The following is a 27,060-nucleotide window of genomic DNA, read 5'->3' on the forward strand; positions in this document are numbered from 1 at the left end:
CTGCACACGGCCACGTTTGCCCCACCTCCCCAACTCCTCCCAGCCTTCCCGGCCTCAGTCCCGGCCTCCTTTGCCTCCACAGGAAACTGTACTTTGCCCAGTCCCACAAGCCCCCTTTCCACGGGCGCGTGTGCTCAGCACCTCCCGGCTGCCTGCTCAGCTCCAGCCCCGATGGGCCGACCAAAGGCTTCTTCTACGTGCCCAATGAGAAAGGTACCCGCGGGGAAGCTGCAGTGGGGCCTTGGGAGGCTGGGTCCCACCTGCCCATACAGCTGTGACTCCCTCTGCAGTGCCCAAGGCCCGCCTCTCCGCCACCTTCGGCTTCAACCCCTGCGTGAACACAGGCTGCGGGAAGCCGGCGGTGCGGCCGCTGGTGGATACAGGGGCCATGGTCTTCGTGGTCTTTGGCATTCTTGGTATCAACCGCACGCGGCAGGTGGACAACCATGTCATCGGAGACCCGGTACGTGGGCCCACATTGGGCAAGTGCCAAAGGGCCCAACCACACCAGGCCTGCAAACAAGTACTAGCCCAGAGGCCACCACCCCAGCTCCCCACACTCCGTCTTGGCTCCTTGACTGCTCACCTGGCCCATTCAGGTCCCCCATGGGCCCCTGGGGTACCATTTCTCTTGAAGGCTAAGCCTGGTTGAGCTCTTAAAATCACCCAGGAATCTGGGGGCAGTGGGGCCTGACCATCAGCCCCGCATCATTAGGGCTGGAATGGAGGTGAGAATACAGGTGCATAAAGCCTTTCCGTCCTCCTCCTCCTCCTCCTCCTCCTGCAGGAGGCCCTCCCTGTGCCCACGGCCCTTGCTGCACGCCTCGGCCGTGGTGCCGTCTGCTCGGTCTCTCCCCTTGTGCATGTTTGTGTCCGGTGCTGGGCCCTTGGGCAGTGGAGGGGAGAGGAGCTGGTGGAGCTGTGAGTGGGTCTCTGCCTGGCACGTGATGGGTACTGAGACGTGGGGGAAAGACCGCAGCCGTAGGTACAGTTGGTCATAACCCCTGCCTTGGGAAGTCAGCCCAGCTGAGCATACAGGGTTTCAGACACAAAGTAATTCAGGAGCCAGGTGGAGTCAGAGGATATCAGCTCAATCCTGACCATGAGTCTGCAGGTGTTCAGGGGAGGGTTGGGGAGGTGGCGGGAAGAGAAGACAGATGCTCAAGGACAGGTAGGATTTGCCTGTGCAGAAGGAGAGGGGAAAGCAAGCAGCCCAGGTGAGTGCGTTGTGAGTAAAAGCAAGGGGGGGGGGCGCGGAGGGGAGACTGAGGGGCCCACGCGGGGGGGCAGTGAGAGAGCAGAGGTGCTACTGGGGGCAGGACCCTGGGCGACCAGGCAGAGGGTTCCGAGGGCTGGCAGTGGGAGCTGCGGGAGGTTCCTCCCCAGGGGTGGGACCCGGAGCTGAGTTCCTGACTCACTGAGCAGCTGCACTGGCATGTGTCTCCTTGGGAAAGGGCAGCGTCATCTACGACAGCAGCTTTGACCTCTTCAAAGAAATCGGGCACCTATGTCGCCTCTGCAAAGCCATCGCAGGGAACTCGGAGCTGGTGAAGCCGGGCGGGGCGCAGTGCCTGCCCTCAGGTGAGTGGCGAGTCAAGGCTGGACAGCCCTGAGGATACACGTGCCAGGCGTCGGGGTGTCTGCAGACACGTGTCTTTGCTTGAACGTGTCCACACTGGGGTGAGGGGTGTGCGAATCTTCCAGATGAGAACAGACTCGGGCCTGAAGGTGAACTGGCACAGAGCCGCCCATGCATGGGGAGGTGTGCGGTGTTCAGGGGAGCACCCGCAGGAGGAGCTTTCCCAAAATTGGGAGTGAGGAGGGGCTGCTCCTCCAGCAATAACCTGGGTCACTCCAGGCTCTTCCTGAGAGGGCACAAGGTGTCATTTTCCACCCCAGTGGCAGATGGTGATATAGGTCTCTCAATGACGTTGCCAGTGGTTCTAGACACTTTTTAAACTAGGAGGTTGGGGGAGGGGCGTGTACCCCTTGCACACTCACACCCAGATGGGTGAGTGCACGTGTGCATGTGGGATCGAGGGGAAGGGGTGCTCCCTTCCCAGGTCCCCACCCCGACCACCTCTTGCCCTTCTCCCACAGGCTACAGCATCTCCTCCTTCCTGCAGATGTTGCACCCTGAGTGCAAGGAGCTGCCCGAGCCCCACCTGCTCCCAGGGCAGCTGTCGCACGGGGCTGTGGGTGTCAAGGACGGCCGTGTGCAGTGGATCTCCATGGCCTTCGAGTCGGTGAGCCACGGGTGGGCCACCAGGCGCAGGGCAGTGTGCTGACCTCACAGAGTGCGCTGTCACCACCGGTCCCCTCAACCCAGAGCAGATCAGCAGGGTTGCTCTTCTGAGGGGATACTGAGGCCGACAGGGGTGAAATTGTTTGCCCAAGGTCACAGGGTTAGTGAGCGTCAGCTTCAAGTGCTGACCACTGAGCTCGGCCTTTCTGTCACATAAGATGCCCGCCAGCTGCCAGCACCCTCCCTCCCTAACAGCCCAGGGTCCATATGGTTTTGCAGGGGCAGGTGACAGTCCAGGATGCTCCCCTCTGTCCCTGTGAGGGGCCAGGTTCTGGGCCACAGAACCCACTGTGCTGGGCCTCCCCAGGAGAGATTAGAAGCCAGGGGACGGGCCATCCCACACCTCACTGCCTCCTCTCTCACCCCTGACACTCCCTGGGCTCTGCCCAAGGAGGCACCCATGCACACACACGTGTGCGCACACCCGCATCCCCGACCTGGGCCTCGCGGGCTCGCGGCCCTGGCGCTTCACGCTGTGAGGCCTGCTGAGTCTGCCCCTGCTGCCTCTGCGCTGAGCCCCGGGGTCCAGTCCGTGCTCCGATCTCCCTGTGCTCTGTGTCCTCGAGCAAGCCACTCGTCCCCTCCAACCTCTAGTTCCGCCTCTAAAGAATAGGGTTACAGGTGCCTGTGTGCCCTCTGGCCGTCATCAAGAAGCTGTGGTGAGATCGCTCCCCTGAAGGCCTTCAGGGACAAGAATAAGGTGGCAAGTGGGCAATTCTTGTTCTCTGGTCCCTGCCCTGCTTTCCTTCCCGCCACCTGTGCCACTCAAGGCCCGAGCAGCCAAACCGCCAGCCACCACGGGGAGGACCCAGACCCCCCTGAAGCCCACAGAGAGCCCCAGGCTAATGCAGACACCAGTTCAAAGCCCAGGCAGTTTTAAAAAATTGTGTTAAAATACACATTAAAAAACTGACAATCTTAACCATTTTAAGCACATAGTTCAGTAACATTAAGCATCTTGACACTGCTGTGCAGCTGTCACCAACGCCCATCTCAAAAGCTTTTCATCTTGCAGAACTGACACTGTCCCCATTCAACAGACTCCCCGTTCACCTCCTCCGGCCACCACGCTCCTTTCTGTCCACATGGATTTGACTGTTCTCGGTCCCTCACACACAGCATGGTCTTTTTGTGACTGGTTCATTTCACTTAGCATAACGGCCTTCAGGTTCATCTATGTTGGCACCCGTGTCCAAATTTCCTTCCTTTTTAAGGCCGAAGCCGCAGGCAGTTTGAGAGAGGAGAGAACCCGCATTCAGGCTCCTCTGCACAACAGAACATCACCTCCCAGCTGACCCCACCAACACGCAGACCCACACGTGCGCAGACTTACCCTAAATTAGCTTGTGCTCAGGCAGAGCAGAATTGGACCAATGAGGTCACATCTATGACAGTTTCAGAGCAGGGCTCCATGAACCAGACGGGCCACCTGCCCTCCTAAACTTGCAGTCCAGCCCAGGAGATGGGCAGTTTGCCAGGCAGCAATGAGAACTCTGATGCGGAAGCACCAAGGGCTCGCAGAGCCCAGAGGATGCCGGTCTTGGGGCATCCAGGACGGCTTCCTAGAGGAGACGGAACCCTAATGAGCCTTGAAGGAGGAGCAGGAGCCGGCAGTGCAGGCAGAGGGAACAACATGGGCAGAGGGCAGCTGGGGGCTCTGGGAGCTGAAGCTGGTTCTGTTGGGAAGGGACAGGGACTTTGGTTGTACCAGGATCTGCTGCCGCTGTGAAAGTCACGCGTGCACCCAGAGGCTGGTGGAGGTGGTCTTGGATGGGGTCACCCTCCACCCCCACCCACACAGCACACTCCATTTGCAGGTGGTGGAGGGCTGGCTGCTGCTGTCACAGAGCAGACTAGCCGTCACCAGGGTAGGGTGATAGGCCCCCCTTGCCCCACCCCTACCCCAGCCGTCCACCCATCTCACTGGCTCATGTCCCCACAGACCACGTACAAGGGCAAGTCCTCCTTCCAGACCTACTCAGACTACCTGCGCTGGGAGAGCTTCCTGACGCAGCAGCTGCAGACGTTTCCCGAGGGCTCGGCCCTGCGCCACGGCTTCCAGACCTGCGAGCATTGGAAGCAGATCTTCATGGAGATCATAGGCGAGCGGCAGCCCAGTGCCCCTACCCCCGGGTCTCGGCAGGGCGGGCAGTGCCAGCAGGGGGCATGGGGAGGTGACCTGGGCAGCGAGGGCCTGGCCTGTCTCAGCCATACTTGTCTTCTCAAGTCTGGCCAAGAGCCCTGGAGAAACTGGGATGACAGTGGCCGGGAGCACCAATCAGAAGCCAGAGTTGGGGCCCCCACCTACGCAGGGTCATCAGGCCCCCTTCTCTGATCCTGAATTTCGCCACCTAAAAAGTCATGGTAATGGCCATGATGACAGCTCTTTGTCCTTGGGAGCCCTTCTGGAGGCCAGGCCCTTGCTGAGGCCTGACCTGTGTTCTCTCTTTAAACTCCAGACAAGGCTATGGAGTAAGTACTGCTATTACCCCCATTATACAGATGAAGAAATGGGGGCTCAGAGAGGTCAAGTGGCTTACCCAGGGTAACACAGCTAGCTGTGACAGCGCCCATCTGTGTAGCCCCAGTACCTTTGAGCCATGGGGAAGAGGGGGTGAGGGGTGCCCCGTGGTGCAGCCCAGCTGAGGGCCCTCTCCTTTCACCCTCCAGGGGTGCAGAGCGCCCTGTACGGTCTGGCCCTCTCCTTGCTCATCTGTGTGGCTGCGGTGGCCGTGTTCACCACCCACGTGCTGCTCCTGCTGCCCGTGCTCCTGAGCATCCTGGGTATGTGGGCCGGGAACCAGGAGTGGGCAGGGTCTCCCTGATGGCCTCAGGTCAGCCGGTTTCTCTCCACACTTAAGTGTCCCATCTCTTCAGCCTTCCTGAACACCCCACTCCCACCCCACTCCCAACCCAGGCAAAAAGAGCCTCTGTGACAGTCATTCATAAGACTGTGTGCTCCCCAAGGGGAGCCAGATGTCGCCAGGTGGTAGCTCTTGGCCCAGCAATGTGCTGCAGCACCTGACCCCTCTCTCAGGCCCCCCCCCCAGCTCTCTCTGGCCCTGTCCCTCCTCTTCCCACTGGTCACCAGAGCTGGGGGTGCTCCACTGTAGATTCAGCGCATTCTCCAAGGGCCCTCTGAACTTGCCCACCAGCCCTCCAGGACTGGATGGGTGGGGCTGGTCCAAGCTGCCCACCGCCGTCCACTGCCCTCTGCAGGCATCGTCTGCCTGGTGGTGACCATCATGTACTGGAGCGGCTGGGAGATGGGCGCCGTGGAAGCCATCTCCCTGTCAATCCTCGTCGGCTCCTCCGTGGATTACTGCGTCCATCTGGTCGAGGGCTATCTGTTGGCTGGAGAGAACCTGCCCCCACACCAGGCCGAGGTGAGCAGCCTGCCTGCCCCTCCCCTCCCCAACGAACCTCCTCCCACCCCCCAGTGCTGCTGAGGACCCTCAAGGGTAGCCACACACCCCCAAGCCCAATGCCCAACCAGGCTGTGTTCTAGGAGCCTGTTTCCAGGGCCTCTCCATGCCTAGGGGACTCAAGCTCAAGTTCGGAGGCAGCTCCACCAAGCATCACTGTGGGCCTTGGGCAGGTCCACTCCCCCCAGCCTGTCTCCCTAAGCCAGCATGAGGGGTCGGACCAGGCGACGTCCAAGGGCCCTGCCTGCTTCTAGGTTCCCTGAGTCCATCTCGTTCTCTAGCCAGGGGGACAGATCTGAGCCCTTCTGGTTGTGACTGTGAGGTCACCAGCCCCATCTCTGGCCCTCATGGCTTAGTGAGGACTTACCTGTGTACTCAGGGCCAAACCCAGCTCTGGGTCTCATAGAGTCGTTGTTCTTTTCCTGGTTTGGAATTGGCGTGAAGTATCCATAAATATGTAAATTCAGTTCATTATACATTTAGCTGCTTTTGGTCAAAAGAAGGAAGTCAGCTCCAAGCAGGGCTCCCATTTTTGAGGACCTACTATGCAGATCATCAGTGTTCTGGTCATAACAACACTGAACGCTCGCCCACTGCGTGCTGTGCACTGGGCGCTGCTGCAGGGGAGCCATCTCGTCTTCACTCCAACCTCATGGAGCAGGTGCGGTCATCCTCACCCACGGAGGTGGAATCGGGCCTGCGGGGGCAAGGCTGGCCTTGCACAGCGTGTGTGTTTACCCGGGTCCAAGCCCCTATCCCAAGTCCCAGGCAGGGTGGGATCCCCTCTGGCGTTTGGGGCCGCAGCTCTGTCTCACCCACACCCAGGATGCCCACTCGCAGCGCCAGTGGCGGACGCTGGAGGCCGTGCGGCATGTGGGTGTGGCCATCGTCTCCAGCGCCCTCACCACGGTCATCGCCACGGTGCCCCTCTTCTTCTGCATCATTGCCCCGTTTGCCAAGTTCGGCAAGATCGTTGCACTCAACACGGGCGTCTCCATCCTCTACACGCTCACGGTCAGCACGGCGCTGCTGGGCATCATGGCACCCGGCTCCTTCACCCGGACCAGGACTTCCTTCCTCAAAGCCCTGGGCGCCGTGCTCCTGGCAGGGGTCCTGGGGCTGGGTGCCTGCCTCCTGCTTCTCCGGAGCGGCTATAAGATCCCCCTTCCCAGTGGGACCTCCCTATAGCCCTGGCACTATGTCCGGACTGGCACACCTTTGGTCCAGCGGGTGGGGGATGAGATGCTCATTCTCTGGTCCCAGAGGCACTTTGTTCCCAACTCAGCTACAACCAGTTATGTTCCCAGCTGTGTGATTCACACTGCCTTTGTCACAGTGCAGCCAGAGCTGGGTGGTGAAGCTGGCCACCACCCCACCCTGCCAGGCTGCTGGCAGCCGCCCTGGGCTCTCCCTGGCAGTGAAAGAGACCAGCCTTCCTCCTGTGCCTCATCAGGTGATTTTTGCAGGGGTTCCTCCTCCCCAGGCTGCCTCAGGGCTCACAGCAACTCTCTGATGTGGGTGTTACGGGGCCCCCATTCTAAAGATGTGAAAACTGAGGCAGCAAGAGGCAAAGTGACTGACGTGTAGCTGTGTCAGTGGCACAGTCAGATCTGCCTCCCTTGGGGACTTTGCAGGAAGAGCACAGTGGGTTCGAGGACCAGGCCTCGCACCTCCGCCCCCTCCCACCCCCATGAGCTTTACAGCGGCCAGTGCTGGGTGGTCCTGGGGTCCTCCTCAGGCTTCTTGGTCCTGGCCAGGAAGGACGGAGGGACCAGCCTGGGGTTCTGCATGTCCTACCCCCGGCCCCAGCCTCAAGGGGCTCCTCCTCTCCTGAGGCCCTGGGGCTCCAGCACAGCCTTCCTCACGGATCTGAGCCCCTACCTCCTTCACCCAACTTTGGGCATGGAATCTGGGGGAGGGGGACAGCCCCTGGGATGGGGAGCTGGCTGTGCCTGCCGCCTGCTCACAGCAGATGGTTCTTATTAAAGTGAAATGAAACTGCAGACCGCCGCCATTAACAAGCATTTTAAGCATCGCTGGCTCCATCGTGTTCTTAAAATTGAAATAACTAAGTGCTCGCGCGTGCTGCCCAGGCCGGATCCTGGCCCTGGAGGGGGATGGAGGTGGGGCAGGAAGCACCGGACCTTCCGGGGAGCAGGGTCACAGAGTGCTCTGTGGGTCCAGGGTGAGGGTGTGTGCACACTTTGGGAGTGGGGCTCACCAGGCTCCCCACCAGGACATTCATTAGCACCTTCAGGGTGCCTAGTATTGTGCTGGGCACTGACCTTCCTCCTTGGGACAGACATTGCCCCCTGGGCTTTAAGAAGCTGGACACAGACTGAGCCTTATAGGCTAGGAAAGACATCCTCAAGGGTGGTTTCCAGGTCAGCTCACCTGGTCATCTGTAAACATAAACTAGGGGGTGGGGCATGCGTGACAGACGTGCAACACGTGTCCCCGCCCCATGCATGCCTGGCACCCAGCAGGTGCTCAGTATTTGCTGAGGGAACATCAGATCTTTGGACCCACTGTCTATGGTGAAGACAGACATCAAGCAATTAATGGCACGAGTTGACACATAGAAGAGGGTTTGTCTTAGTCTGCTTGTGCTGTCCTAGCAAAGTGCTGCAAACCGAGTGGCTCATCAGAGCAGGAATTTATTCTGTCGCAGTGCTGGAGGCTAGAAGTCCGCAGCAGGGTGTTGGCAGGGTGGGTCCTTCTGAAGATGCTCAGGGCGAATCTGTCCCGTGCCTCTCTCCTGGCTCTCCTGGTTGCTGGCAATCCTTGCTGTTCGTTGGCTCGTGGATGCATCACCCCAGTCTTTGCCTCTGTCTTCAGGTGCCCATCTTTTCTGTGAGGGTCTCATGTTGGATCCTAATGACCTCATCTTAACTTGGTCACCTGCAAAGGCTCTATTTCCAGATAAGCTCCCATGTACAGGTACCAGGTTAGCTTCAACATATGTTTTGAGGGACACGGTTCAACCCATAACAGGGCTCAGCACTCGTCAGCTCATTTGTTAACCTTAGGGAGGGGGTGCTCAGACCCATTTTACACATGGGATCGCAAGGCTCCGAGAAATGGACTTGCCTGGGTCACGCAGCCAGTGGTGGTGGAGCCAGCTCGACCCCAGCCAGGCTTTCCTGGGGTGTGTGCTCACCCGCGTGGGTGAGCAGCCTCTCTGGGAATTGTAACAAAGACTGATAACGTTACAGGGATGTTCAATCAAGAGCCTGATCTTAGAGAAACTGGGACGGAAACCCTTGCATTTGTTCAATGCTTCACCCTTAAATGTTTCCCTGTCAGCCTTGTATGAAGTCTGAGCCCTCAGAGGCCCAGCAGAGGGCGCTGTGTCTCAGGGGCAGTGTCGTGCTCTGGACAACACAGCCCTGAAAGGCAGATAGGGATTCAGGCAGGTCAACCCAGGCTCTGGCAGCCCTTGTAGGTGGGGAGGGACCACGACTGCAAGGTTGCACCTCTTCCAGGGATGCACCTCCCTCCCCCAGTTTGGGAGAAATGGGCAAGATTACAGAAGGCCAGGTGGGAGGGGGTGGGATGGGGGGGGTTGCCAAGTTGACAAGACATCCCAGTAGGTGCTCAGAAGAAGGACTGTCATCTCCAGGTCCTTGTCCTGAGACCTTCCAGTTTTAACATGGAGGCAGCATCATTTGCATATTATTTGCATGCAGTCCAAATAATGCCCATTTGGGAAGAAACCCTCTCTTCACCCATTTCCTGGCTTTTAAGAAACAACTCCTCTTCCCATTGGCCTATCTCTTTTCAAAGTGTGGGGCTGGTGGGCAGGCAGGTCAAGGGTGGAGGAGGCCAGACCCCGGTGTCACTGTCACCTCCCCCACCTGGTGACCGGGGCTCCCCTATGTCAGTACAACTCTCTCGTGACCCTCATAGCTCTCCTTTGAGCTGGGTTCCCATCTTACAGGTGAACCCTCGGAGCCCAGAGAGGGGAAGGCAATAGAACTCAGCACACGGCTGGGCTGCTTCTCCTGGCTCGGTCCCTGCCCCTCTCCGCTTTCCTGCCGGACTCTCCTCTGTGGATGGTATTCTCAACTTCAGATCTTTATCTCCTCGTCAAAACTGACCTGTCCTGGTCCCTCAGCATGGTGACTGCTCTGTCTAGCTCCGGGCCAGCACTGCTCTCCCTCCCAGGGGCAGGAGCTGGGCCAGGGCTGGGGAAATGATGTGGAGCTCCCAGGAACATTGGACACACCCTTGGCTGCCTACTTGCTGGCAAAGAAATCCCTCTTCACCTTGTTTGTGAATATTGGTGCCACAGGGTCCCAGAGGCACTAACTCCCATGATAAGAACCTTGACCTTCCTCTGCTGCTGATGCACAGCTCGCGGTCTTAATGAGCTTTTGCCAAGCGTTAATGAGATGCTTTCATTAGCTCGGGCACAGCAGTTAGCCTGAGCTCTGCAAGGATGTACAGGCCTTCGGCGGGCCAAGGAGGGGCAGAGGGTACAAAGGGAGCCCAGAGAAGAGGACCCCTGTCATCTACAAAGGTTCCCTGAGCCCCTGCGTCTCTCTCCCTCCCTCGAAGTCCAGGAGATATTATCAATGAGAGCCAGCTGTTTTGAAATGCCTGCTGCATCCTAGACTCCATCCATGTATCCTCGGGAATTCTCACAGCATTCCTCAGAAGGGAGTCTTTTTGTCCCATTTCACTGCTAAGAAAATTGAAGCCCAGAGACATGAAGTAACTGGCAGTGAGGTCACACAGCTTGTGAATGTTAGTGATGGAATTCCCACCAGGGCCGATGGCTCCTGAGTATATGCTCTCTCCCTGATACAGCTTCTTATGTGCAAGCCGGGTTTGACTCACAGATGCAGCCAGTGCCACGCCAGCTGGGCAGCCAGGGTTCTCCCCTCTTTTTCAATCATCCACCTACATGCTACTCTGAGAGGAAGGAGCACCAGGCCTGGAGTCGAGAATCCAGCATCTGAGTCCAGGCTCCAGCCCTGCCTGGGTGACCTGGAACAAACCACAGAACACTGATTTAATCCCCTGGAGAGTGGGGCACGGGACAACGTAATGTCCAGGGCTCTATCTCCTTCTATGGTTGTGCTGCCAGGATCTGAGTCTCCTTAAATCAAGCTGCCCCAGTGACCACCATCCGTGGCCATCCTTCTCCTGTGAGTCTCCTGTTCTCATCATTGTTCACGCCCAACAAGCAGGAGGATGCCCACTGCAGTTATTGTCTGCTCAACAATGATTTACTGCACACCTAATATGTGCCAGACACTGTTCCAGGCTTCGGTGATACGAGGAAACACAAAAACAGACCCAGACATGACCTCATAGACCTTACAGTCAAGGTGGGGAAAATCACTTGAATAAAAGAACCCTTCAAATATCTTACCACAAACCAGAGGGGTGCAGGTGGGAGAGTGAGGGGAAAGGCCAAAGCCCAGGGGTCAGGGCTGGCAGAGGGGTCCCTGGGGCCGTGGCTTCTGCACTGAGATCTAAAGGATAAGGACCAGTTTCGTTGCCTCTGGGGAGTTGGTTCCACCAGACACAGGCTTTCTTAAGCCACAGAACAGCCTACTGCAGGCTGATGCTAAGGCATCAAAGGAGGAGTTTGTTGTCTCTTAGTGGGTACAAGGCTGGAGCTGCTTGGGGCAGCAGAGAGGAAAAGCGGTGACACACTGGGCCAGGAGAGAACATCTGACTGTTTGAGGAGCCCAGAGTCATAGACAGACACCCCACCACGTGAGCCGAGCGCGACGTGGTCTGCACAAGGCTCTCAGACAAGCCTTGGTCACCACAGAAAAAGATGCCCAGAAGAGCTGACTCTCCCTTTCCTCCTGGGGCCTCCAGAGGAGTTCAGAGTGGCATTCATGCCCTGCTCCAGCAGGCGAAATACCATTGCCTTTGGCATTCAAGGCTCAGTGGAGTCCTGTAAAATGCTGGCCTCTCCAAACGAACTTAAAATATGAGCCCAGCAGGCGGAGGCTGTGGGTCCACAACCCCCAGTGCCTGGAGGTCTCAGGCTGGCATAGGGCCTGATGTCTTTGCCCAGCCCTGCTCTCCGAGGACTACCTGGATTTACCTGAGACTAGGTCTGCAGTCTTCCTGGTGCGACCAGAATGCTGCAGCAGGTGGGGTGCACCTCCTGGCCACAAGGAGGCACTTAGGTCCCCCCACATCTTCAGCGGAGGAGCTCAAAGGGAGCCTTTTCTGATTCCCTCATCTTTTTCCTGAACTTTACAGCCTCCTCTATGGTTTTCCCACCTTTAATCATCTCCATTACAAGCCCATTATTCCCTTCCCTCTTGTGGCCACTGCACCTTGATTTTTCTTTGAGGATTTTCCCCAAACTAGACCTTGTGATGCAGGTAAAACTAAGGCCGCATTCCCCCATACACACTCCCCCCATTACCCCCTTACATTACACCTACGCCTCCACCCCTCCTTCAGGTGAGTAGGCACGTGACCCAGGCCTGGCCAATCAGTGCATTCCATCTTCCTAACCATAGTGGTTGGTTCAGGAATGAGCATCTGACATAAATCAGTCCAATGAGTGTCTTCTTGGGGACTTGCCAGAATTATTGGGAAAGATGCATTCTCTTTTGACGGACATTTCTAGGCCTTGGGAGGAAAGACTGGAGCCTGCCTGGGAATGAGGCAACGTGGAGGAAAACAGAGCCAAGAATGAAAGACAGATCTCTGATGACATCACTTAAGCCCCTGGATCCAGCCATGCCCGAATCTAACATACCACTAGATTCTTTTCATACACAAGCCAATAAATTCCCCTTTTCCTGATGCCGCTTTGAGTAAGATGGTCTTTCACTCTTAATCAAAAGTCCTAATAGTCCCTCCACCCACCCACTTAACACACTCTCTCAAAAGGCTTCACTGTGCTCCTCACTTACAGGTTAAATCCCAATTCTCACATGACTTTCAGGGTCCATTGTGACCTGGCCCCAGCCTTCTCTTGGCTCGTCTCCTTCTAGGTCCTCCAGCCATCCCGGGCTCTTCACCTTCCCCAGAAGTTCCCCATCTTCCTTCTGGTCTATACCCATACACCCCCTTCTCTTTTCCCTCATTAACACCTGTCAAACTCTGACCTGTCCCTGTAGGCTCAGCTCAGATGCCACCTCTTCCACGAAGGCTCCCTCTTCCCTCTCATGGCTCTTTGCTGGAACACCGAGTCCTGTTCTATGGTGAACTTGTCCGCATCCACCTCCTTGGCTGACACAGAGCCCTCGGGAAAGGACAGGGCTGTGCCCACTCGCCCCCATGACTTCCCAAGGAAGCTGGACTCTGTGCAAGGGGGATGGGGATACAATGAAGGGATTTTTAAAGCAAGAGACAATTCCATGCCAGTCCAATAGGTAAAAATCTAAACGCGTGATAACACACTGTTGACAAGGCTCTGGAGAAAGAGGCTGTCTTGTGCATTGCTGGTGGGAGTGTAAACTGATTCCACCATCGTAACTATCAGTAACTGTCAAAATCACAATTGCACGAACTTTACGATTCAGCAACCCCACTTTTGCAAATTTATCCTGCAGATAAACTTACCCTGGCTGAGCAGAGGAGTTATTCACTGAAGCCTTGTCTGGTGTGGTGAAGGACTGGGAGTTCCTAGATGCCCATCAGCATAGGGACCACAGTGAAATAAGTTACAGTCAGTCCTTTCAGACAATAGGATACCCTGCGGCTGTAAAGAAAGAATGAGGAAGCTTTCCGAGTGCCGGTATGTGAAAAAACACCAAACTACCTTAAATGAGGGGCAAGTAGTGAAAATGTGTGTAAAATATGTTGGAAAATGGGTGAGAGAGAGACTATATATTCATCTTGCTTGTGTATGCATAAAGAGACTGAAGGAAACACAAGAAAAACTAAGACAGCGGTCACCTGTGCAGAAGCTGGGTACTAGGCAGAGGGCAGACAGTCCCAGGACGAAGACTTTTATTACAAATCTTTTCACACTTTTTTTGGATTTTTTTGACTATAGAAATGTATTATCTGGATTTTTTTTTTCAAGCAGAGGAGAGAGAGTTTTCATTTGCTGTTTGGAAAGCTAACTCTGGCTGTGGGGCAGAGGGTGGACTGAGGAGGGTGCAGGGAGGCAGGGAGAGCAGTGAGGAAGGAGGGAAGGGGTGTCCCGCCTCCACCAGGTCAGGCATCAGCAAAGATCAGCGGAAGTGCTCTGAATCTTGGCGCTGCCAGGGTCTGGTGGGCCAGCAGCAGCCTTCCTGCCACCTTCTCTGAGCAGAGGCTTGGACCCTTGCTGGCTCTGGATTCAAAGAATACCAAGCAAAGCCCTTGGAGTGGTCAGGGGTGCAGCATTGCCAGACACCGCTCACCTGCCCCCTTGAACATGAGCAAGCGGAGGGAATGCTTGGAAGGGGGTAGCCCAGGGTCATAGAAAGAGGCTAGAGTTGGGCTCTGTGGCTGTCCTTGTGTGGAGTTCTAGAAATCAAGGTTTGCATCCTCATTCTGCCTCCATTAACTGTGTGAATTTGGGCAAGCTATTTGCTCTATCTTGACCTTTTTGCTCACCCATTAAATAGAATAATACTATTTGTACATGGTTGTTGTGTTTTAAATTAGATAATATGTGCCAAGGGCTTGGCCATAGGGAGACCTGCTAAACCATCATCACTTCCACCATCACTGTTATTAAAATGGAGTTCTTCCAACTCAGGACAGTATTTATATTCCTGGAGTAGCAAAGCACCTCAATAACTAGGAACTTTTCCCTCTCCAGCTAGTTTCTCTCTGGCTAAGGGTGGAATATTTTCTTGTCCCACTGCTGTTGGGTCTGGCCACGTGACTTGCATTGTCCACTGGGATGTCGGCAAGAGTGAAGCAAGCAAAGGCTTGAAATACACCTGTCCAAAGGGACTTGCCCTCTGAGCTTCTGCCTCGCTATGGGAAGAGCACGCCCCAGGGAGCCCACCAGTTCCAGGAGGTTGAGAGACACACGGAGCAGACTTGACCCAGACTGTAGCCTGGAACCAAGCCCAGATGGTTCTAACATACTTCACCTGACTCTCAGCGGACACCAATTAATGATGATTGTTTTAAGCCGCTGAATTTGGGGAGATTCGTTATGCAGCTTTATTGCAGCAATAGCTGATGGAGAAGCATTGTTCATTACTTCCAAAACCAAACAAAGCTGAAGATTCTTCATACAGCCTTTAAAGTCCTTTAGGATCTCACTGACCATTTTCCTGTTTTATCTCAAGCCACTGCCTTCACTTTGCCCTTGGGGCCTCAGCCAAACCAAACTTCCTTCAGTTCCTGATAGTGCAGCGCTGTGCCTCACCTCCTGGCCTTTGCACAGGCTGTTCTCCTGTCCTGGACTCTCCTCCTCTCCCTACTGCACCTTCGTAGCTCCTCCTAATCCTTCTGGCCTCAGCATTCTCTAGGAAGCCTTGACAGGTGCCTCAAGTCTGGGTTAGTTATCCTGAGATGTAACCTCACAGCCCTCTGAACTTCCTGTGCCATGTATTTTTAATGGCCTCCTGCTTGTCTCTCTCCCCACCATGGCACGTCCATGAAGGCAAAGCCTGAGTATCCCCAGTTCCTGGCATGTATGTTCATTGTCAATGTTAATTGATTGAATGAATTTCCTACTCCTTCGAGCCTCGATTTGCCTGCCTGTAAATTGGGAATGGTTTCATCAGAACTGGGGCAGAGTGAAGACTTTGCCTTCGCTTCACTGCACAGGGAGGAATTAGCAGGTTTCTTTTACTCTCCAGAAACTTGCATCCCTTCCTTGCCTTCGGCCTCCTCCTCTGCCTCTTCCCCAAGGGACTCGAGCTGAAGGGCACCAATTGTCAGAGGATCAATGAAGCCTTTGTTCTGCACAAGTGTATCTACCTGATGGAGATGCTCCTTGTACTTACCTGGCTTGCCGGGAGAGAGGAGAGGGCTTCTGACTGGGCTGTCCCCACACAGTCACTCTACTCTGCCTGCCAGAGCATCTTCAGGACTGGCCTTCCTTGTCTTGGTGAGAACAGGCAGAAACAGGGCACACAAGGGAGGGATGGAGGGAAGGAAGCTGAGATGTAACTGTCTCTTCCACATGCCTTTTCTCCATCCATGAACTCACTTCATCCTCACCACCCATCTTGGAGGAAAGGTGTATCCCCATTTCTCAGAAGAGAAAGTGACTCATCCACCTTCAGCCAGTGGTGGGATTCTAACCCAGGCTGGCTGACTTCAAGGTCAGTTTCTAATACACGCAACTGCCTGCACAGGGAGCAGTGACATGGAGCACCTTAGTGTTGTAGGTAGTATCAAAGGGAACAGAGAGCATCAATGACATTATTACAATAAAAAGAGAGACTCCCTAAAATGTGTACAGCCCTACGCAATTCACAAAAGGCTGTCACATTCAGATTCTCACAGGTTCCTCACAACTTTGCAAGGCAGGCTTATTACCACCCCACTTTACAGAGGAGAAAACTGAGGCTCAGCAAGGATGAAGTGACTTCTCCCAGGGTCTCGAAGCAAATGGTGAAGTTGAGGCAAGATTCCACCCATCTTGTCCCCTGGGTCACTGGATTCCAGAGTTCCCACTCAGGGACTTTGGGGCCCTTGTCACAGGGAGACTTTGATGAATCTGACACCTTGGGACATGTCCTTTCTGGGTGGTGTGGTAATCAGACCATCAGGCTGCCTGGGTGCCACCTATAGATAGCTGTGCAAACTTGTGCAAGTCAGATCTCTCTGAGCCTCAGTATACCAGTTACTTGTTGCTGCCTATCAAACCACTTCAAAATCTAGTGGCTTAAAACAACAACCATTTATTTAGCTCATGATTCTGTGAGCTAATTAAATTAAGCCGGGGTCATCTGGGTGGTTCTTCTGATCCTAGGGGGCTCCCATGTTTGCGTGCAGTCAGCTGCAGGTTAGCCGACTAGTTTTGCTTTGGGGGCTTGGCTGGCTGTCAGGCTAGGGAAACAGGGTCACAGGGCCATGTGTCACTCACCAGGCTTGTTCACAACACAGTGTCAGGGTTCCTGGAGAATGAGTGGCAGCCATACACAAGGCCTTCTTTTATGAGTTGAATTGTGTTCAGCCCTCCTGCTATGGGTCAGATCCCAGAAGACAGGATTATCAAGGTTTGTTTTAGAAAAAGAGAGAAAGCAAGGGTGGAGGGGAGAGGAAGGATACCCACATTTGCCAATCCCAAAGTGCAATTTATAAAATGAAAATCTGTGACATTCTACTAACTTAACAATTTATAGATAATTCACAATGCTCATACCATTAAGCAAATTCACTTTAAATTGATTTCAAATTAGTAGGCTAATGATTTCCCCTAGGTCCAGTCTCTGCCAGGCCCCAGTGCAGCGTTTTTAATAAGATGTAGGTGTGCAGCAACAGCCTCTTTATTCCATAATTGAAGCCATAATTGAACTTGAGGTCATATTCAAGGGCCCTATTGATCTACAGAGAAGGAAAATGCTGACGGTGACCATCTTCAGGCCAGAGGGGTGGGGTGGGCCACAGGAGAATCCTGCAGCTGTGGCAGATTTGGAGACCACCTTCCTATATGACCCGCAGGTAGCCTTGATGGCTGATGGGGAAGTTAGATAACCTTGAGACAATCAGAGCTCTAATCTCAGTACTGCAGGGACTCCCTGAAGTCATGTCAAGGATCTGTGTGACTCTCCAAGATTCCCAAAGCCCCAGAATGAACATTGCACCCTCTCTTGTCCCACTGTGCCTACCTGACCCCCAACTCTCCAGGCCAAGGAAATCCAAGCCAAGGTACAACCACGAATGTGTCTACTCTCCCTCTTTATTCCAAGTCCTTTAAACCTCAGCCCAACCAAGAGCTCCCCAACCCTAACTCAGAAAGTCAAGGTGGAAGGGCTTCAGCTGGCATATCCCTGACTGCTCTCATTTCATGAGGCACAAAAAGTTACCCATCTCTACTGTATTTAAAGGGGCTATGAAAAACTTTGGCTCATCTCAAAAGAACATTGGAGCCTCATTATATTCCTCACCAGCCATTTTGTCTGTTCTGAATCCAGAGATATTTTCTCCAAAGAGCACGCCAGACGAATGGAGGTGAGAGGAGAAGGAGGTGGGGAGAAGGAGAGGGAGAGAGAGAGAGTGAAGGAGAGAGAGATTTTACAGGGGAGTAAGTGTGTAATGGGAAATCTCATAACCCTAACATCAGAGAGAACAATCAAGAGGGTGAGCAGACTGTGGGAACTTGGTCTCAACAAATGGATCAATGTTTAGGATAATCTGTAGAATGTGCCCTTGAGACTGCTGAGCTGTCTATAATACAGTTCAAATTTGAACCCTAAATTATGTAAACATTGCATTTTAGTAGTAGATACAATGCTCCAAAATCTCATAAAATTGGGAAAAGGCTAGAGGGGAGAAGAGCAAAGGAGAAGGAGCCTGCTCTTTTCCCAGCAACCTGCCCCCTCCCATTCTTGGAGCACAAAACTCCTTGCAGGTTTTCAACTGGCCTTTGAATGTGTGGCTCTCCCAGGATCCCTCCATTGGCACCGGAGTAGATACCATGCCCCTAGCTCTCCTTGGCTGGATTCTCCTCTGAGACATGTTGTAGCCTGGGGTACAGAGGAAGGAGGGAAGGCTATTCACTCTAAACTCTGCATCATTTTATTCAGATTCCATTACAGGAGTCAGTCATGGTGATAACCAAACAGAAAAAAGGTTTGAGAAAAGAATGTCTCTGGTTTCTAGGAAGAGATTATTAGGGAATAGTCATCTAATCAATATTGATCATAAAATGTCCCAGAAAAATCTAAAAGCCACGTCATTTTTAGAAATTGATATATCACTTTACTTTTAAATTTTTTTAATTTAAGAAAATTTTTATTGAAGTACAGTCAATTACAATGTGTCTATCTCTGTTGTACAGCACAATATCCCAGTCATGCATATATATACATATATTCATTTTCATATTTTTTCCATTAAAGTTTATTACAAGATATTGAACATTGTTCCCTGTGCTATACAAAAGAAACTTTTTTAAAAACCTATTTTTATATATAGTGGCTAACATTTGTAAATCTCAAACTCCCAAATTTATCCCCCCCACCCCCTTTCCCTGATAACCATAAGACTGTTTACTAAGACTGTGAGTCTGTTTCTGTTTTGTAGATGAGTTCATGTGTCCCATTTTTTTAGATATCACATATGAGTGATATCATGGTATTTTTCTTTCTCTTTCTGGCTTAATTCACTTAGAATGATGATCTCTAGGTCCATTCATGTTGCTATAAGTGGCATTATTTTATTCCTTTTTATGGCAGAGTAGTATTCCATTGTATAAATATACCACAACTTCTTTATCTGTCATCTGTCAATGGACATTTAGATTGCTTCCACATCTTGGCTATTGTATATAGTGCTGCTATGAACATTGGGGTGCATGTGTCTTTTCGACTTAGAGTTCCCTCCAGATATATACCCAGAAGTGGGATTGGTGGATAGTATGGAAAGTCTATTTTTAGTTTTTTGAGGAATCTCCATACTATTTTCCATAATGGCTGCACCAACCTACATTCCCACCAACAGTGTAGGAGGGTTCCCTTTCTCCACACCCTCTCCAGTGTTTATTGTTCTTGGACTTTTTGATGATAGCCATTCTGACTGGTGAGGTGATACCTAATTGTAGTTTTGATTTGCATTTCTCTGATAATTAGTGATATTGAGCATTTTTTCATATTTCTATTGGCCAGTTGTATGTCTTCATTGGAGAAACGTGAAAGCCACATTATTTAAACAGACCTTCCCCAGAACATCATCTCCATTGATCCAGAGAATGCAGAAAAGGCAAATCAGAAAAGAATGATTAATTTTTTTTCAAAGAATGACTGTAAATTGATACAATCACTTTGGAAACATGTGTATACACTATGGCCAGCAATTCCACTCCTGGGTACATACCTAACATAAATGAGTGCTTTGTCCTCAAAAGACATGTACAAGAATGTTCACGGCTTTAGGAAAGCCATTGTGGAAAACAGTATGGAGATTCCTCAAAAGACTAGGAATAGACTTACCATATGACCCAGGAATCCCGCTCCTGGTCATAAATCCAAAGGGAACCCTACTTCAAAATGACGCCTGCACCCCAATGTTCATATCAGCGCTGTTTGCAGTAGCCAAGACATGGAAACAGCTTAAATGTCCATCAACAGATGACTGAGTAAAGAAGATGTGGTATATTTATACAATGGAATACTATTCAGCCACAAAAACCAACAACATAACGCCATTTGCAGGAACATGGATGTTCCTGGAGAATGTCATTCTAGGTGAAGTAAGCCAGAAAGAGAAAGAAAGATACCATATGAGATCACTCATATGAGGAATCTAAAAACAAAACAAAACAAAAATACAAAACAGAAACAAACTCATAGACATGGAGTACAGACTTGTGGTTGCCAAGGGGGCAGGGGGTGGGAAGGGACAGACTAGGATTTTAAAATGCAGAATAGATAAACAAGATTATACTGTATAGCACAGGGAAATATAAACAAGATCTTGTGGTAGCTCATAGCAAAAAAAAAAAGTGACAATGAATATATATATATATGTTCATATATAACTGAAAAATTGTGCTCGACACTAGAATTTGACACAACATTGTAAAATGACTATTACTCAATAAAAAATGTTAAAAAAAAAAAAAAGAAAGAATGTTCATGGCTTTATTTATAACATCCTCAAACTGGAAAAAATCCAAATGTCTGTCAACAATAGAATGGATCAATAAGTGGTGCTTTATTCACAGTAAAGAATACTATACGGCAATAATAAAGAAGGAACTACTGACATGCAACAACATGGATGAATCTCAAGACATAACATTGAATAAAAGCTAGACAGAGAAGAGTGCCTACTAAATTATCCTATTTATATGAAATTCAAGAACAAGAAAAACTGGTCTATAGGTCCAGATGTCATAAAAGTGGTTACCCTTGGTGGGATGTGGCACAAGGAGGTGGTGCCGAAAATGTTATGCATTTTAATCTGGATGGTGGTTACACACACACACACACACACACACACACACACACACGTTTGTGTACTTTATACAAGTTATACCTCAAAAATTTAACAAATCTCTTTAAATGGGCACTCCATCACTCCAAAATCTAAATCATCATGTGTCATCCACTTCTCTAGGGCCATGATATTCACAGAGCTTTGCTTCATTTTCCATTCTGAGGGAAATGGAAAGTACCCATAGTACAAGTGAGGACACTGAGGTTTGGGATTTTCAGGTAGAGGCACTACTACAGACCATGCAGTCTAAGGCTGGACAGACTGGTGTCTTGGTGACTGTGATCTGTGATCTGTGGCACCTCTGTCCTTCCTCATGGAATTATTGATGTGGTTCACAACGTCTGAGGCTGGACATGACCTTTGAGCTGCCAAAAATCTCATCATCCACAGCCCTGCCACTCTTGCTAGAGCAGAACAGGATGGCTGTTTCAGCAGCTTCAGGGTGAACTCCAAGAGACTAACTGAAAATTGAATTAGAGCCCAGCAGTGAGGTTTCCAGCAGCTATCATTGCAGTGTGACCCAACTGTGGCAGGGCGCGGTGACTGCCCGCCACCGGGCAGCTCCTGGAGGCCATTTCAACACCTTGGACAGAGGTGCCCCGCGTAAAGCCTAGACTCCCAGCTAATTCTATTGTTTCAGCACCAGGGACAGCGGATCATGCATTAAATGGGTATGGAAATAGACTGGGTTGGCAAAACGTATTTGCGAAAAGTAATCTTTCCACGGTTTGCTATTTACACACAACGTTACTGCTTCCAACTTTGTATAACAAATTAAATTCTGACAGCATTAAAAATGTATGTGTGAAGAGAAGATTGGTTTGGAAACCATGCAACATTTACCTCCCGTCTACATCCACTTCCGTACTCCAATCCAGGTATGTCCCAAGGGACCCGCACTTCAGGGAATGCCCAGGTAAGTGGGGTTTCTCATATTTAGAACTGTCAGTGCGGTACCTGGGTAGAACAGAACAGAACCCCTGGGACCCAACATACTTTTCTTCTGAAACCTAGATGCAAGAATAGTACCATCCACTCTGAGAGAGTGAAAAGGGAGGTTACTTAGAAATCTTTTCCTTAAAATGTGTGCACCATCAATCCATTCATTCAACTAATATATATGGAAAGCCTACTGTTGCTACGCCTTTTGCTAAACACTGGAAATACAATGATGAACCAAATAAATGTCCCCCTCTTGTGGAGATTACATTTCAAGGGGAGGGAAAGACAAGAAACACATAAACACATCAATAACTAGGGATAATTTCAGTTCATTGTAAGTTCTATGACGAAAATAAGCAGACACAGACATAGTAAACAAACTTATGGTTACTGGGGGAAAGTGGGTGGGAAGGGATTAATTGGGAGTTCAAGATTTGCAAATATTAACTACATATACAAAATAGATTTAAAAAACAAATTTCTTCTTTATAGCCAGAAAAATATATTCAACATCTTGTAGTAACCTATAATGAAAGAGAACATGAAAATGAATATATGTATGTATATGTATGACTGAAACATGGTGTATACCAGAAATTGACACACGGTAACTGGCTACACTTCAATTTAAAAAAATAAGCAGAGTAATGGACTGTGTAGTGACTGGGTGAGAATTACTGTAGCTAGGATGGTCAGGAAAGGCCCCTCTGAAGAGACGAATGCTTGAGTTGAGACTTGAACAATGAGAAGGAGTCAGACTAACAAAGATCTAACAGAAAGGCATTCCAGGGAAAGGGTGCAGCAACTGCAAAGGTGCTGAGGTGGAAACGAATGTGGCATGTTCACAGGATGGAAAAGAGGCCAGTGTAGCGGGGTATAGTGCACGAGGGGGCAACATGAAGGAAATAAGCTTGGAGAAGTAGGAGGAGTCCTGTTTACATGGGCCTTATTGGTCAAATAAGGAGTTTGGATCTTCAGCACGAGTGTGATATTATTGATTTATGTTTAAACCAACCTTCTTTACAACCTAAATGTCCACTGACAGATGAATGGATAAAGAAAATGTGATATATATATTTATATTACACACAATGGAATATTACTCAGACATAAAAAAGAATGAAATAATGCCATTTGCAGCAACACAGATGGACCTAGGGATTGTCATACTAAGTGAAGTCAGACAGAGAAAGACAAATATCACGTGATATCACTTACACATGGAATCTTAAAAAAATGATACAAATGAACTAATTTACAAAACAGAAGTAGACTCACAGACATAGAAAACAAACTTATGGTTACCAAAGGGGGAAGGGGGAGGAATAAATTAGGAATTTGGGATTAACAGATACACATTACTATACATAAAACAGATAAACAACAAGGGAGGTATAGTTCCCTGTTACTCAATATCTTATAAAAACCTATAATGGAAAAGAATCTGAGAAAGAATATATATGTATGTGATATATATATATATCAATTACTTTGCTGTACACCTGAAACATAAATCAACTACACTTCAATTTTTTAAAAACTACTTTTTTAGCTGCTATGTGGAGAATGGACTAGATGAGTTCGGCTGTTGCAATGGTCCACTGAGAAATGATGGTGATGGTAACCCCTCCTCACCTCCCTCCATATGTAATTTTTATCCCCAAAATTACGTATTCACTTCTCTGAATAACCCGTGCCCCCTTCCTACAGTCCCTCCTCTAACAAATACCATGCATTTGTGAGATTTTATGAGAGAACATACACAGGGTCTTAATTACTATTGAAAGAACGAATGAAAGGGTGGTTTCAGAACCACCTGGCTCATCTAGAAATAGAATCTATTGCCTCGTTTATGCCAATTCTTCTCAAACTTTTTCAATTCATGGGCCACCCCTTGGGGAGGAAAGGCCTGCAGAGCACTTAATCCACTCCTCATGGCTCATCATCTGAGAAACAAACCTCACCGGATGGGATGCCGATGGCGGAGACTATGCACTATCAATTACACACTGAAAAAAGCATCAACGTATATGACACTTAAAGCATTCATACAACAGGGACACCACTTCCTGGATTAGCCAGAGGACCCAAAGAGACCACAATGCATAGTGGACAAGACCATTTGCTACCCAACTAGGCTCACCAGCCACAAGTGCCTTGGGAATTTGCACTCATATGACCACCAGGAAGGAAGCAAACTGAACAACGAGGGGAAAAACAAAGATCACTTGGCTTAGCATCAGATCCCCTAGTACTTGGTCTCATCTCATTCACTAATTCACTCAAGGATGTCAGGCAAATCCCTTCCTCTCCCTTAGCCTCATTCTTCTCAACTGTAAAATGAGGGGAGTTGTTTGAACTCCATGATCCTCTAGCTCAAGCAGTCTGTAAATCTGTAAATGGTCCTAAGACTTGCATTTCTCATATTTTTTGTATCTCCTTTGGTCCTCCCAAAACTCCCCCAAAGTATAGAAACCATGTATCACTGTGCCTATTTTTCAGGATGGGAAAACTGAGACCTTGAGGTCACAAGGACCAGCCACAAATTTACAAACTGAGCTAGAGGGGACTAGGTTCTGTTACAAGTCACCCAGGTAAATCCTAATTCTTCCAGAGAGAACTGACAGCAGTACATTCTGCCAGGGCTTACTCCCCTCACTCTCCAGATACTCCCTTCCCCCTCTCCCAGCCCCTTCAAGCCCCTGGTAGGCTCTGGCTCTCCTGCAACCTCTCCAGTCATCTTCAGGGGATGTGCTGGGACTACAAATATGCCTGTGCTCCACACAGCCTCTCTGTATATATTGCTATTTCGATTTCAAGGCCACTGGCAAATCCCATCATGGACAAAGCCCTTCCACTGGGCTCAGAATTGGAATCTGTCAGCTCATTAGCATAGGGAAGGGAAGGAAAATACACTGAGCTTTATCCATCAGTCCTGATTTAGTAGGTGTTCCCTTTGCAGCTCCTGGGCTTTGGAGAAATCTGCACTCGGCCTGTGTGCTTCTGTGTTTGTTATGGAAATTACCACTCACCCATACATAGAAATCTGCAAGAGAACCTCTTGTCATTGCTAATAGTTCACAGGCTGCACTGAGAGAAGCCTGGGCAGAGCTGAGGCTGTTTTGGACATGCTGAGACCCCCGTCTTTGTACTAACATCAGAGGAATCTTGATCACCCAAAGAGCTCGTACAACAGTTTTCAGCTGTCAAGAATTTGCAGTGTGCCCAGCTCAGGGTTTCCCAGAAACCATCTCAGTTAATCCTCACAAAAGCTCCATGATCTCCACATTTTAGCTGAGAATACTGAGGCTAGGAGAGATTTAAGTGACTTGCTCAAAATCCCAGGAATGAAAAGCAGCTACCCTTAGTTACCCAACTTCTAGGTCATCTCTATGATTCTTGGATTCTTGGGGGAATACAATCATGGTGGGAGGAGAGGAAGGAACAGGCGTGATATACTCCATGGAGGGAGGCCCCCAGAGCAGTCTCCCAGTCTCCCATTATTTCTCCTCTGAAAGATGTTCCGCTTTTTTCCACAGGAAGTTTCTCTCCCACAGGATCAGACTAGGGGCTCAAAATCTTGGCCCTCTCCCTACCTTTTTGGTTCTATCAATCATTCTCTCTCCTTTGTTATATTGTTGAGAATACTTTTAGTTGTGTCAGAAACATGAAAATCATGGACAAGACCTGACTGGGGGCATGACACTTCCCATAGCTCAAGCAATGTTGTTAGAACTCTGTCTCTCTCCAACTCTAAGCTCTCCATGTGTCTGCTTGGAATCGTTCTGTAAGTAGGCTTGCACCAGCTGGCAGCCAACAAGGTCACCAAAGACCCAGAATCTCATCCTTCCAGAAAATTCCTCTCCCAAATCCATAGATCAACCCCTGGGGAAACTCTAAAGGCCCTGCTTGGGGCTCATATCCACCCCTGAACATTTCATTGTTGCCAGAGAGATGGGGTAACCAGCATAGCCAGGGTGACTAGTCCTGGGGGACAAAAGGGACACCATAATCCACAACCACAAAAGACTGGTTGTATGTGTATTATGTTTTCCCATACAAGCCTTCACAATATCTCCTATCCCACACTCTTCCTTAGAATGTGCTATTGCCGCTCCTCCCAACTCATGGTCGAGTTTATTTCACTTCCCCTTGAATCTGGGTATATTCTGTGGCTGCTTTGACAAATAGAATATGGCAAAAATGACACTGTCCTCATTTCCAGGTCCAGCCCTTAGGAGCTGGCAGCTTCTACTTCTTACCTCTTGAGATACTCACCTCTGAAGCTCTAGGCTCCCATTTAAGAAGTTCAAGGCCCCCGTGTTGTGAGGAAGCCCAGGCCACGCAGACAGGCCAAGGGAAGGTGTTCTTACTGCCTCAGTAGAAGTCCAAGTGGGTGATGATGCCTCAAGATGACGCCTGCCCCTAGACGGAGTCCTCCTGGGTGAGGCCCCAGACATCAATGTAAGCAGAGACCAACCATCCTGCTGTGTCCTTCCCCAATTTCTGACCCAAAGTATCTATAATCCGTGAGCATAATAAAATGGTTGTTTTAAGTCACCAAGTCTGGGGGTAGTGAGTTATAGAGCAAAAGATACCTGGAACATGTGTGTGTGTGTGTGCGCGCGCGTGTGTGTGTGCACGTGTGTGTGTTTCATGGGGAGGTTGTTTCCCACAGGAATTAGAATAAGGTGGATGGGCAAGCATATTAGACAAACACGCACTGTATCTAACTGCCTAGGGTACCAACTTTCATTGCTGGGAGGAGCAACTGGAGGTTACAGGCAATCCACAAGTTGGTCCGTTTCAGGTACTGAGCTTCACTTTTCCAGTTAGCCTGTCAGAGTGTTAAAGCAGTTATTCAGCTCTTCTGTCCATTCTGTTGCCTTTTTCTGTCCAGCAAACTGGCTGCTCCTCTAGGGGTCCCTAAGCAGGGTCTCCATGCTGCCCAAGTCCAGGGTTTACCACTCACCTCATCTTCCTCATAAGTGGTGCCCACTGAGTTGTGCCACATCAGTGGCATTGACCTTGAGGTCCATGTCCCTTTTACCCACCAGACCCAGGCCAGTCATTTTTGCAGCCCCTCCAGCCCCTCCCGAGGTTCCTTTCAGACTCCAGCTCCCTCTGCAGCTTCCTGGCTCCTGACTCAGAAGGACTCTCTAAACTCTGCCCCTCTTCTTTCTCTCCCGTGCGTACTCCTTCCTTCCAGGCTCTGCAAAGCTGCGTTGTCGCTGAGGTTTTTCTCTCCTCTTTTCCAAATCCTTAGATTCTCCAGGAGGCTCCTATTTCTTCTTCCTCTACTTCCCAGAGCCATCAATCCACAGGAAGAAATAAAACTGC

At 50.5% G+C, this 27,060-nt stretch overlaps 1 protein-coding gene across 1 annotated transcript in view; it reads left to right on the forward strand.

The window, feature by feature from the left end:
• The window catches only part of DISP3 (dispatched RND transporter family member 3), a 48,557-nt gene extending 40,817 nt beyond the window's left edge, over positions 1-7,740 (forward strand). Inside the window, exons 14-21 of the mRNA XM_032495180.1 lie at positions 83-213; positions 291-463; positions 1,455-1,581; positions 2,101-2,246; positions 4,248-4,407; positions 4,976-5,089; positions 5,525-5,691; positions 6,556-7,740. Coding sequence (XP_032351071.1) covers positions 83-213; positions 291-463; positions 1,455-1,581; positions 2,101-2,246; positions 4,248-4,407; positions 4,976-5,089; positions 5,525-5,691; positions 6,556-6,918 — 1,381 coding nt within the window. The 3' untranslated portion in view covers positions 6,919-7,740. The remainder of the gene's footprint in view (positions 1-82; positions 214-290; positions 464-1,454; positions 1,582-2,100; positions 2,247-4,247; positions 4,408-4,975; positions 5,090-5,524; positions 5,692-6,555) is intronic.
• The last annotated feature ends 19,320 nt before the right edge of the window (positions 7,741-27,060 follow it).

The sequence above is a fragment of the Camelus ferus genome, chromosome 13 (genome assembly GCF_009834535.1).
Source record: "Camelus ferus isolate YT-003-E chromosome 13, BCGSAC_Cfer_1.0, whole genome shotgun sequence".
NCBI classification, from domain to species: domain Eukaryota; kingdom Metazoa; phylum Chordata; class Mammalia; order Artiodactyla; family Camelidae; genus Camelus; species Camelus ferus.